This window comes from Phalacrocorax carbo, chromosome 18 (genome assembly GCF_963921805.1).
Source record: "Phalacrocorax carbo chromosome 18, bPhaCar2.1, whole genome shotgun sequence".
NCBI classification, from domain to species: domain Eukaryota; kingdom Metazoa; phylum Chordata; class Aves; order Suliformes; family Phalacrocoracidae; genus Phalacrocorax; species Phalacrocorax carbo.
In genome coordinates this window covers 2,311,357-2,326,277 of record NC_087530.1, presented here as the reverse complement: position 1 = coordinate 2,326,277, position 14,921 = coordinate 2,311,357, and the positions used below count along the sequence as shown (strand labels likewise).

The 14,921-nt window shown below is 48.8% G+C and overlaps 1 protein-coding gene across 1 annotated transcript; it reads left to right on the top strand.

The window, feature by feature from the left end:
- Positions 1 to 186: 186 nt before the first annotated feature.
- Positions 187 to 13,846, top strand: MRRF (mitochondrial ribosome recycling factor). The gene is made up of 6 exons (XM_009503716.2): positions 187 to 855; positions 1,310 to 1,465; positions 2,707 to 2,825; positions 5,724 to 5,815; positions 11,658 to 11,817; positions 13,289 to 13,846. The coding sequence occupies exons 1-6, from the start codon at positions 681 to 683 to the stop codon at positions 13,364 to 13,366; spliced, it is 780 nt and encodes a 259-aa protein (XP_009502011.1). The 5' UTR covers positions 187 to 680; the 3' UTR covers positions 13,367 to 13,846.
- The last annotated feature ends 1,075 nt before the right edge of the window (positions 13,847 to 14,921 follow it).

Here is a 14,921-nt window from a genome sequence, read left to right as displayed (position 1 = left end):
CGGGCGGGGCAGCCCGGCCCTCCGCGGGGCACCGGTGGAGCGCGCGGGCGGGGCGGGACGGGGCCGGGCCGGCGCCTGCTGGGGGGGGAAACGATACACCACTGGGGGCGGGGCCAGACGAGGGAGGGGTGGGGCTGGTGTCGCAGCGGAGGCAGAGAAAGGGGCGTGGCCGTGGTGGGCGGGGTCTGTGCGCAGGCGGGGCGGGGCCGGGACCCTGCCGGGGGGGTCGGGGGGTCCCGGGGGATCCACACCCTGCCGTAATGCCTCCGAGCCCCGAACAGCCCCGGCTGAAACAAACCCTGTGAATCCGGGGCGGTTTGGGGACCTTAAACTTCGTGGGGCAGAAGTAACAATTTCTGCTCAGCTGATGTGCAAATCCCAGGTCCTCTGAGGAGCGGTTCCTGCTCAGAGGACGTGGCTTTTGCGTCCCAGGCACGTGCCCCTCTGGAGGGGTGTGCAAAGGCCGCGCAGGTAGGGTGGGCACGGGCTGGCTGCCACCCAGCCCCTTCCACTGAATCTACCCGCTGGTCACTGCGCCATGGCCAGACCCCCTGCCCCACACTGCTGAACTGTCACCTCACACTGAGAGGAAGCCTGAGGCCTGAATCTGTTTCTTTTTAGCATGCCGAGTGGACCACCTGCCTTTTCTCTTTTTGCAGGTGAGTTAAGAGCTGCGAACGATGGCTCTGGCACTAAGATGCTTCCGTCATCTGCCTTCCCTGCTGTATCGTTCCCCGTTTGCAATGATACGGGGGCTGCCGCAGGCTCCTGCGGGCTGCCCAGCCCTGCTCCGTGATGGCTGCAGGCAGTGTGTCCATCGGATGCTGCTCACCAGACAGCTAGCTACCAAAAAAGGTAAAGGCGGCAGCCTTTTTCCTAGTTTTGCAACGCCTCGGTATGTGCCACAATTTCTTTTCTTATTCTTTTTATCTTGTGTACCAGCATTGACCTGCCTTAGGCAGACCACAGCTCTGGAGGAGCTGGTTTGCCTGACAGTGTTGCAGCATACAGGAAACCTTAGTCCTTCCCACGGGAGAGGTACCTCATGGAGCTGCTGCTGCGCTGGGGCAGCAGGTAGCAATCGTCACAGTCCAGGCTGGAGTCAGTGCACACAGCGTGACCTACAAACACATTTTGGCTTCTGGGCTCAAGGGCTGGGCTATTTACTCATCAAAAAAATGCAGTTACGTCAGTTTCTCTTAGACTCAGTTCTGAATCGTAACAGGGGTTTTAATATCTTCTTACTGCTTTCTCATGCAACAACTAACTGTTGTCAGAAATAGAAATTAATTTTATGTGTAATCTGCAGCTAAAGGTAAAGGGCAGAGTCAAGCCAGAGTGAATATCAGTGCTGCCCTAGTTGAGGATGTTATCAATTTGGAGGAAACCAATGAAGACATGCAGGCAGTGGTAGAAGCCCTGAAGGAAGATTTCAGCAGAACTCTCAGTGTTAGAACCTCACCAGGTTGGTAACTTTCTTGTACGATGCTCTATTGCTTGTGAATAAGGATACGAGTCCCAGTAACAGAGAACTCTGATTCATTTCAGCGTTGACTTTCTTGTTATCGTTATTCACTGGGCACCCAATTACTACAACCTTGATGTCCACAACTAAAAGCTTTCCTTCACCCTGAGCTTGACCAGGAAGAATCCATTTTTGTTAATAGCTTCCTGGAAATAGCTTTTGTAAGTGGGAGATGTCAAAAGTGTCTAACTGAACTGTTTGCAGATGTGATGAAGCAGCAGGTTGTCAGCTAATGGTGCAGTAGGGCAGGAAAAATCCAATTGCCATTAAATTAGCCTTTTGGAAATTGCCGTCAGGCTGGTGTCTGGCATATACAAACTTTTTTTGCTGTGTGTCTTTGTGGTTAGTGACCTTTACAAGCCTCATTCACTTAGTGAATTTTGCGTTCTAGTAAGAAATGTGAATATATTTGACTAAGCTACAGTTACTATAACACTCTGAATATACGAATTTGTAAGTAGTATTGAGTTTCAGGGATAAAATTTAACATTAAACAATGACCAAATTTGAATCATTCACCACCCCAGCTCTGGCAAGGGCACTTCAGTCTTTAATGGAGTTGGAAAGCATAGCTCAGTCTCTTAACTATTTATTTTAACCATAGGTATTTTTTTTAGTTGCACTGATAAAGTACCTCTTGTCCCATGTGCCTTTTGGCCTGTTAACATTTTGCAGCAGAAACTAGAGAGCAGATTAAGAGTAGCTCAGGGAGAAACTGAATACTTTAAATTAAGCAGTGTACAACACCTCCTCTTGGGACTTGGAAAAAGAATGAGGGGTTTAAAAGAACACCACTAAGTTAAAGACAATAGTTGTCCTGATTTTTATAACAACATTTTGATTTCCTTTGAGTTCTAAGAATTAAAAAACTAACCATTTCCTTTTAATTCTTAACAATCTTGCTTAGTTTTCCTTTTGTAGTAACAAAAACAAGCAAGAGTTTTGTTTTCATGTTTTTGTGCTTCAGAGTAGCATTGATATATTTAGCTTGCAAATACCGCAGGAGACACATCAACACAGCAGCACCTGAGGTCTGAATAAACATGGGGTTTTTTTTCTTTTCTAACATCTATATTTTGCGTACCAGAAGGGAAGCGGGACACTGCATACGCGTTTTTCTTCAGCATCGCTGTGAGCTGCCGTTATCATACTGAAACTCCCCTGTGTTTCGTTCTTTTGAGGGGCCCTTGATCACATAATCGTGCTGACAAAAGATGGGAAGTTTCCACTGAACCAGCTGGGGCAGATCTCGCAGAAGTCACCACAGCTCATTATAGTGAACATGACCAATTTTCCAGAGGTAAGGACACATTACCAAAGGCATTGTGAGGGGAGATAATTACCACGGGAACAAGCAGGTTGATGCTGAGCAAAGGAACATTTAGACAAAATCAGTCAAACCTGGCAGGGGCAAGAGTTCTGGCTGGGCTGTGTGTCGCTTTGCGGCTGACACAAAACAGAAGCATTATTTTGCTGCCGACTGCGCAGGGTGAGCGACTCTCCAGCCCTGCCTGGCGCACAGAACATCTCACTTGCAGCGGCACAGGGTCACACGAGGATTACACGCTGCCCGTCAGGCTGCGATTGCTCTCAGGGTCCTATCCAATAAATGCCACAGTGTGAGGGGTTTGCTTTGGGGACTGGTTTCCCACCAGTTAGATCTGCAAGAGCCTGGTTGAAAAGCGGCACTGAGCGTGTCACAGCCCAGATGCCTGGATTAACTGTGCCCTGCCAGGTCTCCCAATTTCCCATGGTTTTACGGCACCCAGTGGTCTTGACCGCGCACACACTCTCTTTGGTTCACCTGAATTACGTGCGTGGAAGCAATGCTGCATCTGCCCCATCGTATTTATGTCATTTCAGTTGCTTGTGAAGATGTGGCCACATGCAGAACCAGAGGTGTAGTTAGAATAGTCTGTGTTTGTGCTGGGGAGACCATCAAGCTCCTTTAAAACTTGCTTACTTATCACCAGGGCTGGTGATGCTCCCTTGAGAGCTCATGGAGGCAGCTGCTGATGTAGCCTATGAGCTTTTGAAAAGCCTCCCTAGCAGGACTAAGCTAGCCCCGTGCTAAGTGCTGCCCCAGGGCCTGACTCGGGCACTGCTGAGGTTAGTGAGCTCCTCCCTTGGCAGCGCCTGCAGGTCAGACCCGAATTAGGTGCTTTGACCTATCCTCTGGGGGAGCTGAGTTCCCTTAATTTTCTGCATGAGCCTTAGTTAGACTTGCCCCTAAATGAGGCAGCAAATCTGAATCCCACCTCAGGATCAAGCACGAGTGGTCCCCTGCAGCAGGCTCACAGACAGAGCTGGGCAGCCACGCAGATAGGAGCAGTAATGAGCACAAGGTTAGCTATTCATCCTGCTCCAGGTCTGGAGGTTTGCCAAAGCTTATCTCTATTTATTTTGCAAAGGCTTTCCCCAATTAATTAAGTCAGCAAAGTCTCAGAGGAGGTCAGTGTAAGGCACTTGATGCCTAAGTGTTTCTTAAAGTGTATCCAGCATGTATAATGGCTTTGAAGAATGAAGGCCCCTCATCAGCGAGGGCACCGAGGTCTCTCGGAGTGCCAGAGCTGAGAGGGCCGGGGAAGTCACTCCATGACTTAGCCCGTGTCCAAGCAGGAGCTCAGGCTGAGAAATGGGCATGTGAGAAATTAAATATCACACTATACAGCATTGCCTACATTTGCTTTCTAAGCCAAAGGACCATTTTCATTTGAAACTATTTCTCTCAGTGCAGTTGTTTTATGCCGTAACTGTTCCATGGATAGACTGAACTCTTTAAATCGTTACAGACACTTTTATTTGATGTCATTATTTACAGCATATAGTCAGTACTTCAGGGCATTGAAAAGCAAATAAAAATGCCTGAAGAGTCGGGGAAAGAAAATAACTATAGAAAAGAACTTGCAGGGCCAAATTCTGTTTGCCCGAGAGTTACGAAACCAAATAAGACTGTTTTTGAAGCGCAACTATTTATTCCATGGCTGCAAGAGGAGGGGGGCAATATTGCAATATTTTCCCCTTCCACCATATCCTCCAATTTGTATGTTAAACAACACAGCTTTTACTGAGCATTTCCTTCCTACAGAGCTAGCACTTTCCATAGAATAACGCGTTTACATTCCTAACGTGCTGAGATCATCTTGGTTACATTTTCTCTGCCCTTGTTGTGTTCTAGAGGACAGCAGTTATGTCTTACAAAACACTAGTAGAGCATTCATTTCATTCAGCGATGTCACACGTCAGAGACCTAAACAAATACGCAGAGCTTTAGTTTGTGCCTCAGTTGACAAAAGCTGAACTTCATAAATACAGTCTACTGCAGTAGCCTGGAGCTAAAGTTAACAGTGGGAGAGAGTATCAGAAATAGCAACGCGCCTTGTAGGAAATGCCACGCGAGTGCCACAAGAACACAGACTCGCTCGGTCTTGTTATTGTCAATGTCAAGAATGAAGCAACCTGGCAGAGCGCTGCGGGAGCTCCGGGCGAAACTCTGATTTAACCATAAAGCCTGACACGTTGTAAAGGTACACCAGCGCCCTGGGATGGGGAAGGAAGCCTTTTAATCGCTCTGCGGTTACCAGGCAAACCTGCGCACCCCACCTTTTAAGCAGAGCAGAGTGTCAGCAGCAGTGGTGGAGTTTTGAGAAGTTAATCCTAAGTAATAAGCTGTAAAATAAACATAGAGCTGGGCACAGGCGCTATTTCTCAGCCAACCGCTACTGCCCTGATGTAATGTGATTAGGTTGTAGCACTGAAGTGGTTAAGTTAGTTAACGTTTCTAAATTGGCACTGTGTGATTTCTAGTGGGAAACATTCAACTGGAATTTTTAAATGCTCAGAATCTTTCATCTCCTTTGCCACAGTCAGGCTATGCCTTGGGAATTTATTGCGGTTTCACTCTGCGTTGCCTCAAACCATTCAAATAGTTTCAAAGAAGCAAAACAGTTTTCTTTTGTTGTTGCTTCCCTTCTCCTCTCCCCCTCTTCGTGCCCCCCTACCCCGATACCGAGCACGGCCGTAGTTTCCCATTCGGTTTGATCAAAGCTCTCCGCACCAATGTAACTTCCTGATCTTACTGGTAACAGAAGTAAATGTTTCCATGTTCCGTGGAGATGGATTGCCAACTATTGACAGAGTTCTGGCATATGGGAATGATTATTTCCTAATTCCCTTTACCTTTTGATCTGTTTTACAGAGCACAGCTGCAGCTACGAAGGCTATAAGGGAGAGTGGCATGAACCTGAACCCAGAAGTGGATGGGACAATAATTCGGGTGCCAATTCCTCAGTGAGTATTGGTGGCTGCCTGAGTTCATCATAAAGATAACGCGATAGGTTGCAGTGAGTGCCCTTCAGAGGGTAAGCATGCACAACTGCTGTAATGTCATGATGCAGCTGCTTTCCAAATAGCTGTGTTTCAGGTTCAGAAAAAAATCTCAGCTCCGAAAAGCATCTGGAGGAAGCTCTTCCAAGTGTCTGAGCCCCAAGTCACCACATTTTGGCATCTGGTGGTTGGCCTTACTGGTTTTTATCTTCCCCCTGCAGAGCAAAGTTGGTCCTAGCTGGCTGCAGCACTTTGCAAGAGACAGCCAAAGGCTTTGGAAGCTATACTGCTATAATTCAGGGGCTGATTCTTTGCCACCCTGCTGTAAATTCCTTGAGTTACACCAGCGCAGTAATGAACCAGGAGTATTAGGGGTGAATAGCACCTTGCTGCAGAGAACACTAAAAGCAAGGAAAGAAAGAGGGAGGAAATTGATAGCTTTGACTAAAAACATCGACTCCCTTTTCTTGTGTAATACACACTGTGTAACTGATGGCTGCGTGGAAACTTTGGTATAGGGCTAATAGAAAAGCAGGCTGCTCCTGGCTGAGGACTGAGCAGCGCTTCCCTCACCCATTGCAGGTGTCTCCTAGCCCTTGGACGAGGCAGGAGGTGCCACTGCATCAGAGCTTCAGTTTCGATCAGGAGAGCGCTTTTGAAGCGATCCTGATGATCCCTGCTTAGTGTGCTTCGGGCTGCAGCATGCTGGGGTCTCTGCCTGCAAACGGGATTCCTTTCAGAGGAAACTAAATAGAGAGTGGGAGCGCACTGAGCGCTCCCCCACTGCACACATATGCTCAGTGCCTGGGACCAGGCTGGACCTCGTGTGGAGCGAGGCCTCCCGGCAGCTCCGCTCCTGCTGCGCGACTCGCTAGCCTAGACCCAGCCTGTAACAGGGGCAGTAGCACTGCTCTGCTGGGTTTGGGTGGTGCACGGAAAATTCACGAGTTCCTGTGGGTGCTCAGACCCTGAAGCGGTGGAGCCGTCTCAGTACCCTGGGCAGATGCGGGGGTACGTGATCTCACACCCTGAGGCTACACGGCGCTGGGGTGCTGCAAACAGCTCCCACAAAGGGTAACGGCAGCTCCGTACACTGCCTGTGCACACCAACACCTTGCACGTGCGCCACGTTTTACAAACAGGTGACTTCTCAGTAAAGGCAAACCAAGTTATTTCTCGTGCTTTAGATCGACTTTAAAAATTCTATGGAATTTTATCTAGCATTTTGAACAGAGAAGTCTAATTGCAGCTTTCCGTTGCTGCCGGTGAGAGGGAATGACATTATCATTCTATTTGCTGATTTTCTTTTCCCCGTGCTCCCTGCCCTTCCCCCATTCCTCAGGAGAGGAGGCAGAGGAGGAGGAGGGCACCATTATCTTCATAATTGCTGAGGCTCCCGGGTTGCTGCACAGTGGTTTGATTGTTAATGGGCACTTGGGTCATCCTTGAATATGAATTGCAGGGGAGGAAACTCCAAAACTGCAAATCCCAATCTTCTAAAAAATACTGTTTTTTAAACAAATGTGTATGGTCTGTCACTATCTTTTGCGGTGCTGCAGAGAGCAGACGAGTCTTGTCTCCCCAGGGAAGATCTGCCTGGTGCGATCCCTTGTTCCCCTGGTGTGTAAGGGTTGCCGCTCCTGGCCCCGCTCTCCCAGGCTCGTTAGCAGCCCAGGGAGTCCTGAGTTAAAGAGGTTTTTGGCCTGGGAGATCGGCCCTGCAGGTCTGCCCTCGCAGGCACCTCCAGTCCCATTTTCTCATCCGCTCTTTAGTAACATGACTGGGGCTTTCAGAGTTTCATCCACTTATCAAAGAGACAAGCAGGCTGTTTCAACCTTTTAAAACCTTCTAATGCAAGGGGTGGGGGGCAGAAATAATCAAATTCTGCTAGAGGCCTACCTGTAGTATTATATCCCTGAATTACCTTTTTAAATTTTCTAAGTTTTTCATTTTTTCAACTCTAAAGATCTTTACGAGAGAATATACAGATGCAGAGAAATTGCCAGAATTATGGCGGGTGTGCAGAATGGGCACACAAATCAGAAATGAGCAGACAATAGTGTTTCCACAGAAATCAGTTTTTTCGTGAGGGCGGGCACACTAAAAGTAAAATCAAATCTGAATTGTCCTTGCCTGTTACTAAAAACACTTTTTAGTCTGACCTATCAGCTGGACACGCGTGTCATATTTTGCCTTCAGCTTTGCTTCAGTGCTTGAGTGTGTTTTGACTGAGTGTTTTAAAATGGAGTTTACTTTTCAGTATTTATTCTATTAGTTTAGTCTTTGCATTGCAGTTTTAACAGAAAAAGTACACTTGTTTCTTTTGTGTTTACTTCTGCTTCCTGCTAGGATCCCTCTGCTCTCTAAGGCATTCACCTATTTATGTTACTAGTGCTGCATAGGCAATATTTATTTGTTTAAAAAGTATTCTCTGAGGGTTTAAAAAGAAAAAAAAAAAAGAAAGAAAACGAGCCATGGGAACATTTGTATTGGTTGATCTCTTGGCCAAATTTGATCTGACCTTGTGTCTTTTATGGTATTGCCTCATTTTTAGATTCATCTTTTTTGGACCCATTGTCTTACACTGGATATTGTTTGTAAACTAGTAATATTTTTACACATGCTTTACTGAAAGCCAGATGACTCATGAAAGTTTAATGACTCATTGTGAGCTTTTTTCCTTTGCCCTTTAAGAAATCTGCAAAGATACCTACTGTGGGGAAAAAGGACGTAAAAAAAATTCATTTGAAAAAAACAAAGCTGTTTCTGATCTGCGTTGCTCTGGATCACTCATCATCAGAAGTCTCTTGCATGCTTTTTGTTGAGCAATATATGTTGCACCCTATGTTTATCTGCAATTTTGCATGCCGAGTATCTAGTTAAGCCCACTTTCCTTTAACTGATCCCTCTCGTTCACAGGAAATTCCTAGCATTTGAGATACAGAAATTACTCTTACCCGCATAAACGTCTTGCGTTGGAGACGAGCCGTGGCCTGCGCTGTGCTCGCTGTGGGTCTGCTCCTGCCGTACGCGGGGAGAGGAGCATCCAAGGGTTGCAGTGCTTAAACCGCGGGTTGCTGGTGGAAGCAGAAAAAGAGATGTCACCCGTGGGGTGGTGTGCGTTTCGGAACGCCCTGGCACACCAGTCGCCAGGCCCTGCCCTGATGCTGGCAGGGCCGGACCGTCCCGGGGGGAACGGCGGGATGTGAGCCTTGAGCTGCAGGGGAGGGCGTTCCCCCAGGGGAGAGGGGAAGGGGCGACAGGCAGGGACCTTGTTCTTGTTCCCTACTTCTGACACCCCTTCCCCAGGTTCACTTCGTGCTTTTTTTTTGCTTTAAAGAGGGGGTAGGGGCAATGGTTTCTAGACAGAAAAGAAAACGTATCTAAGAACAGCCTAAAAGTCCCAGATCTGGGGGCAGGATTAAACAACTGTCCTTAGAAACCGCGGGCCTGGCTCGTGTTGATGGATTCCTTAACCAGAAACAGCATCTGCTTGAAAAAGTGTCCGTTTCTGGCATTGTTGGTAGCATTGCTGAGAATTTACACACAGTCTGGCTGGAACATAAAACCCGCTGAGAAACTCCACGGTGCTGCGCAGTGATAAAAAGAAATTGGTGTTAATAAAGACAGACAAGGAGGCATGAAAGCTGTGACCCCATGCCAAGAAGCATAGGAAATCTGGCAGCACTGCATAAACAAAAACATTTCCTTAAAGGCTCGGCAGCCCCAAGCAGGCGAGTGATACCCTCAGCACTATTCGCAAAAGCTGAGCGGGAGCGGGGAGGCAACTAGCTGACAAGCAAGCTCGGTCTCCCACAGCTGAGGTGGCCCTGCTGTGGACCGACTCGCCTTGCCACCCAGCAGGAGATGGGAGAGATTTCCAGCTCCTTCCTCCAAGTTTAGCAGCCAGGATTGACTCCCCACCCCTGCAAAAAGCTGCCTGAGAATCTGACCTCACCTGGACCTCTGTTTGTGAGCCAGCTTTGCTGGTTTCACATGCGCCGCGGGACCTCTGGCTGGGGAGATCGAACACGAGAAGCCCTAAAGGCATCAATGTTGGGATGCGGAGGAAACCACAAGTAACCCCACTCGCTTCTAATTAAGTGTTCAGTCCAGGCTTGAGCCTGCCCTAACCAGAAGCCTCTCGCCACGTGAAATTCACTGGCCATCTCCCTTCGGCTGTCCCTCAGCAGGGAGCAGGACAGGCTGGGGGGGCCGAGCTGCTGCCTGCGGGGTGCCCCGGGCGAAGGCAGCGTGCCCGTGAGGGGGCAGCATGGATGCTGGGGCCGGGTCGCTGCTCTCTAGGCCTGTCAGCTTTTCTAGCTATCCCAAATTCCTGTAATTACTAATAGGTTCTGGGAAGCGTATTCCCTCTTGCACTGTGAAATAAAGATAACTGGCGAGAGGCCGGCGCCTCTGCAGACATCTGCTGCGAGCGACCTGGCTGCCGGGGGAAGGTACCGGTGCACGTGCGACTTGCTGGGCTGAGCACAAGCTCGGGAAGGGCTGAGGGTCCAGTCGTGCCCCGACAGCCTCCCCGTAACACGCACCCACGCAGGGGCAGAGCTGGTGCTGCCCTGGGAGCCCTCGCCCCACATTTCCTGAGCGCTCTGCAGAAAGTGTCTTGGCCTCAGTGTTTTGGTGACCCAGGCTGTTGCAGCCAATTTCTAAATACTCCTGTGAAATGTTTATTTTGCAATATCTTCTGCGAGCAGACGGGCGCTCTCTTGCTAGCGAGCCTCAGCGAGCGCACCAGGGTTTTTCGTTCTCAAGGCAGTCTGGAATCTTCAATAGCCATGAAAATAATTAAAATATTATTGTTAAGCACTAGCAGTTGATGTTGACAGTGATCAGCTGTAGGTGCTGGAGCATTACCAGAGCTGAGGTGACACATCAGCCATTCCTATGCCTTAATCAGATGGCCAGACTCCCTCATCACCTGCAGTTTTTAGTTTGGGATGGAAAGTTGAGGACTTTCTTATGGCACTGCAGCAGTAACAGGCCCTGCATCAGCAGGAAGCAGGAGCTGAAGTTTTCCTGAGCCAAGTTGCCTGTGGCTAGCCATGTCTAGCATCATCCTCTTGCCAAAGCAGGCATTCGCATCATCTTGGTTGAAAAGCCTAGTCATGATGAGCTGGAATAAGGTTGAGCAAAACCTAAGCTCTGTAGCTTTTGAATATATAATTCAGGCTGTTCAGCTGCAGGGAGAGGATACCGAGTTTCAGATAGGGATAGACATTCCTCCCAGCTTCGCAGGATTACACTTTCCAGCTCTAGACCTGAGCGATGGAGCTGGATTTTCCCTCTTTCCCACAGATGCTTTGGCAGCAGAAAAAAAGAAAGTCTGGACATTTCAGCATGACTTTCAGGCGTTGCAGTGACAACTATAAAACAAGTAGGATTCAGTCCAAGTCCCTCGGTTTAGGGCTGTGCTGGTAACTTTCCATTCTAGGCTCAAGACTTGCTTCACTGGGGCGTGCTGCCCTGGCGATGCTGCGCAGAGGTGGCTGGTTCACTCAGGTGGTCCAAAGCGGGATAAAAACACATCCTGAGCTATTAAGTACCTCTGCCTTTACAACATACAGCCTCCACACAGAGCGAGCTCTATCTTAAGACAGGCAGCTTTTGGGTATCCCTCTGCAGCCCAGCTCGGTGCTGCACAGCAGCTCTGTCTAGGCCAGTCACAGAGGTACCACGGCAGAGAGGATCGCTGCATTTACCCAAAGGCCATCGCAGAAAATAGATCTGGCTGTGCTACACATAACGCTTTTTCCTTTTGGTGTTTTTTCTTTCCCTTTGCTGCCAGGGTAACGAGAGAGCACAGGGAGAACCTGGCCAAGCTTGCCAAGCAGTCCACCAACAAGTCCAAAGAGGCCCTGAGAAAGGTGCGAAGCAAAAGCATCAACCAGGTAAAGAAATTCAAGAACAAAGTGTCTGAAGATACCATCTGGCTGCTAGAAAAGCAGGTAATTTTTTTTTTCCTTCTGCCATATCATGGTGCTTCACAGCTCAGTGGTATGTTTGTCCCAGCCCTTCCTGACAAATCTCCAGCACTGAGAACCTGATTGGGGAATCAGGGGCCCTGGGCTGAATTGTTGGAGTTGGCGATGGGTGTTGTATTTGCTTTTTCTTTGGGAGATGTGGGGCTTCGATCTCAAAGGCAAATTCATTATATGAACCATTGTAAGCTGACACAGGAAAAAAAATATGTTCCCCAAAAGCTTTCATACTATGAGGGACTGTTGCACAAACCAGCTGAACTTGGAGAGCAAGAGGACCCACATCCATAGTTTTACCACCATTTACACAGTGCCTGGCCACTGCAAAACAGCTGGTGTTAATGAGGATTGCTCCAGTTTGTTATTAATGAAAAGGCTAGCAAGATTATCTCTGTTAGGAGTTTTTGGCTCCAATTCAGGAAAATACTTAAGCACATACCTAATTCCCTAAGAGCAGATGTCACTAAAGTCAATTACTTGGGCATAAACTCAGGCACAAGCCTAAGTGTTTTGCTGAATTGATGCCTCTGAAGGCAGGCCATTACTTTTTAGCTGTTTGTTTATTAACAGCTAAAGTTAGATACATTGCAAATGCTTCGGGACAGTTCTCTATATGCTCACAAAAATAAACATTGATATACAGAGCGTTTGTGCGAGCAGGAAAAATGGCCATGCTATTGTAACTGAATCCTGTTGGGAAGCAGTTCTCCCAGAGCAGACAGATGGTTTTCTGCATTTGGAGAGGTAGTGTCTCGAGTCTAATTTTTGCTTGTACCCAAATTTTTCAGCATGAGGAAAAGCCATCGTCATATACCTCGGACCTTGGGAGCGAGTCAGTCTTGTAAAACTAGCATATAAACCCTGGCCCAATGTGCTTCAACCTTCATCTGCACTCACTCAAATAAGTGCACTCACATTTTGGTCCCGTTTACATGCTTGTCCATCCCGTGTTACCAGGAGACCTGATCCCTGAGCAGGGCCTTAACAATAGCCATTTAGTTCTTTTTACAAGAAAAACAAATCCGTTACTTGATGTGTGAATCCTTAGCAAGTGTGGAAAGGTTGCAGGAGGTAATGAGATAAGCCTTCTCTTCTCTGGTGCAGGCCCCAGCAGGTCTCTAACTCTGCCTTCCCTTGAAGTAGCTCTGTTAAATAAGGACCTGAACAAGTCACTTAGGATGCTCAGCCCAGAGTTGTGTTGTGCATCTCTTTTCAGAGCCTTTGACCAGTCTTGGTTCTCACTGTACAGATGCAACACTGGCACAGAATCACCGGGGGCTGGTGGGAGCCCCCAGGAAGAGCCAGTTATTGCCCCAGCGTTACTTTGGGTTTTATTAGGACTTTAGGCTTTGTTTTAGAAGGTGACCTGGTCATTCCTTTCCCTTTAAACTCCGGCATCACCTAGCATGCAGCTCAGACTTGTGCTATGTTGCCACAGATCCAGCAAATGGCAGATGATGCCACAGCAGAGATGGACAAGCTGCTGGCAGCGAAGACAAAGGAGCTGCTTGGATAAGCGCCATCCATATGTACACACTCACCCCTCGAGCAAGAACAGACTGTTGTGCAACCCAACGCCTGGAGTCAGCAGCCTCAGGTGACGGGCAGGGGCAGCTCTGCCAGACCTCTGGAGCGGCTCTGTGCTTTGCCTGCTCCAGTTCCCCACCTTGGATTGTACTGGAGGGAGAGGGAGCTCTCCTCGCTCTTCTTCATCCAGGTGGCAACACAATTGGGTGGACTAAGATTAAAAATAAAGTAGCAGGAAGGAGGACTGCAGGCTGCTGGAAGGGCTTCCACACAGGTGCTGAGGCACAGGAGGAAAAGGTTGCCCCGCTCGCTGGTGCCCCAGCCTGTTTGCATCCCGGCATCTCGCAGCCCGGCAGAAGCCAGGACCGCACACGGGAGAAACCTGCGCTGTCCTGCTGTGAACCTCAGCATTTATTTTTGCTTAAAAATAAAGTCAGAATGAGATGTGGAGGAGCAGCCTTGGCAAACAGTTCCTGGTTGGTGTGTCCCCTGGGTTCATGCATCTCAGAAGCAGCGTTTGCCCATGCTGTGGCCAGCAGTTACCTGCAGCCTGGCCACTGGGGAGGCACGAGGGGCCTCAGCACTGACTGGGGCAGGGCGGGCGGCGGGGACGGGCTTTGTGGTTCCCTAGGCTTCGTGGATCGAGAACTGAAACCAGTGCTGTCCATGTAGCTCTTTTAGCCAGGACCAAGAAGACAAAGAGCCAACACAGGAACTTTCCAAAACCAGTATCTGCCTTCCCTGACCAGTTATGGCCCACCCGTGCAAGCTACCAGTACCACATTTCAGGGGGTGGAGGAGGTAGAGGCAGGCTGGGGTGCTAAGCACATCGTGCAGCTCGCCACCTCGCTACCAGCGGGTACGTCCTGACAGCAGCAAACGGCTGGCAAGCAAACGATGGCAAGAGGGAGGAAGGTGGTGGCCAGCCCTGCAGCCCCACTCCCAAAGCATTTGGGTTCAAAGAGCACCAAGTGCTCTGCAGTCCTTAAATAAACAACTCCCAAAAAGTTAGTTTGTGCACAGTGGGGAGGGGGAGGAGGATGAAGGATTTGCTCTGCTAGGGCCCCACATGTCAACAATTTCTCTGCTTTGTGTATTTTGGCCAAAGCGCTTACCATGATAAATGAATAAAGGAAAATGGTGAGCCCAGGGCGGTTACATGGCTCGGTAAATTGCTTTCAGCTGATGACTGTATTTCTTTTGACATTTATCAACTAGGCTTTTTTTGCTCTTGTCGCAGCCTCAGCATCCCAGCAACAGCCTGGGCTTGAGGGTTTGAGGAGTTTCCCAAGTATTTACGGGTATTCCTTATCCTGTAGCATCTCCATCTCAGATAAATTAAAACTTAGTGGTAAAACTGCACCAGCACCAGGCTGGGGATGGAGCTGCCTCTCCCCAGCTCAGCCACCTGTCCCCAACACAGCCTGTGCCTTTGGGAGGCAGCAGGAGGAGGTCCAGGGCTGGCCACACTCATGAGGCAAAGCCAGGTGCAAAAATAGCTTTTAAATGTGAAGAAAGGCAGGGACCTGTTCTCCAAACAACTG

Coding starts and splice junctions, on each gene's coding strand:
- MRRF (XM_009503716.2), top strand. CDS start 681: ATGGCTCTGGCACTAAGATGCTTCCGTCATCTGCCTTCCCTGCTGTAT. Junction 1,466..2,706: donor CAGTGTTAGAACCTCACCAG/GTTGGTAACTTT, acceptor CGTTCTTTTGAG/GGGCCCTTGATCACATAATC. Junction 2,826..5,723: donor ACATGACCAATTTTCCAGAG/GTAAGGACACAT, acceptor TCTGTTTTACAG/AGCACAGCTGCAGCTACGAA.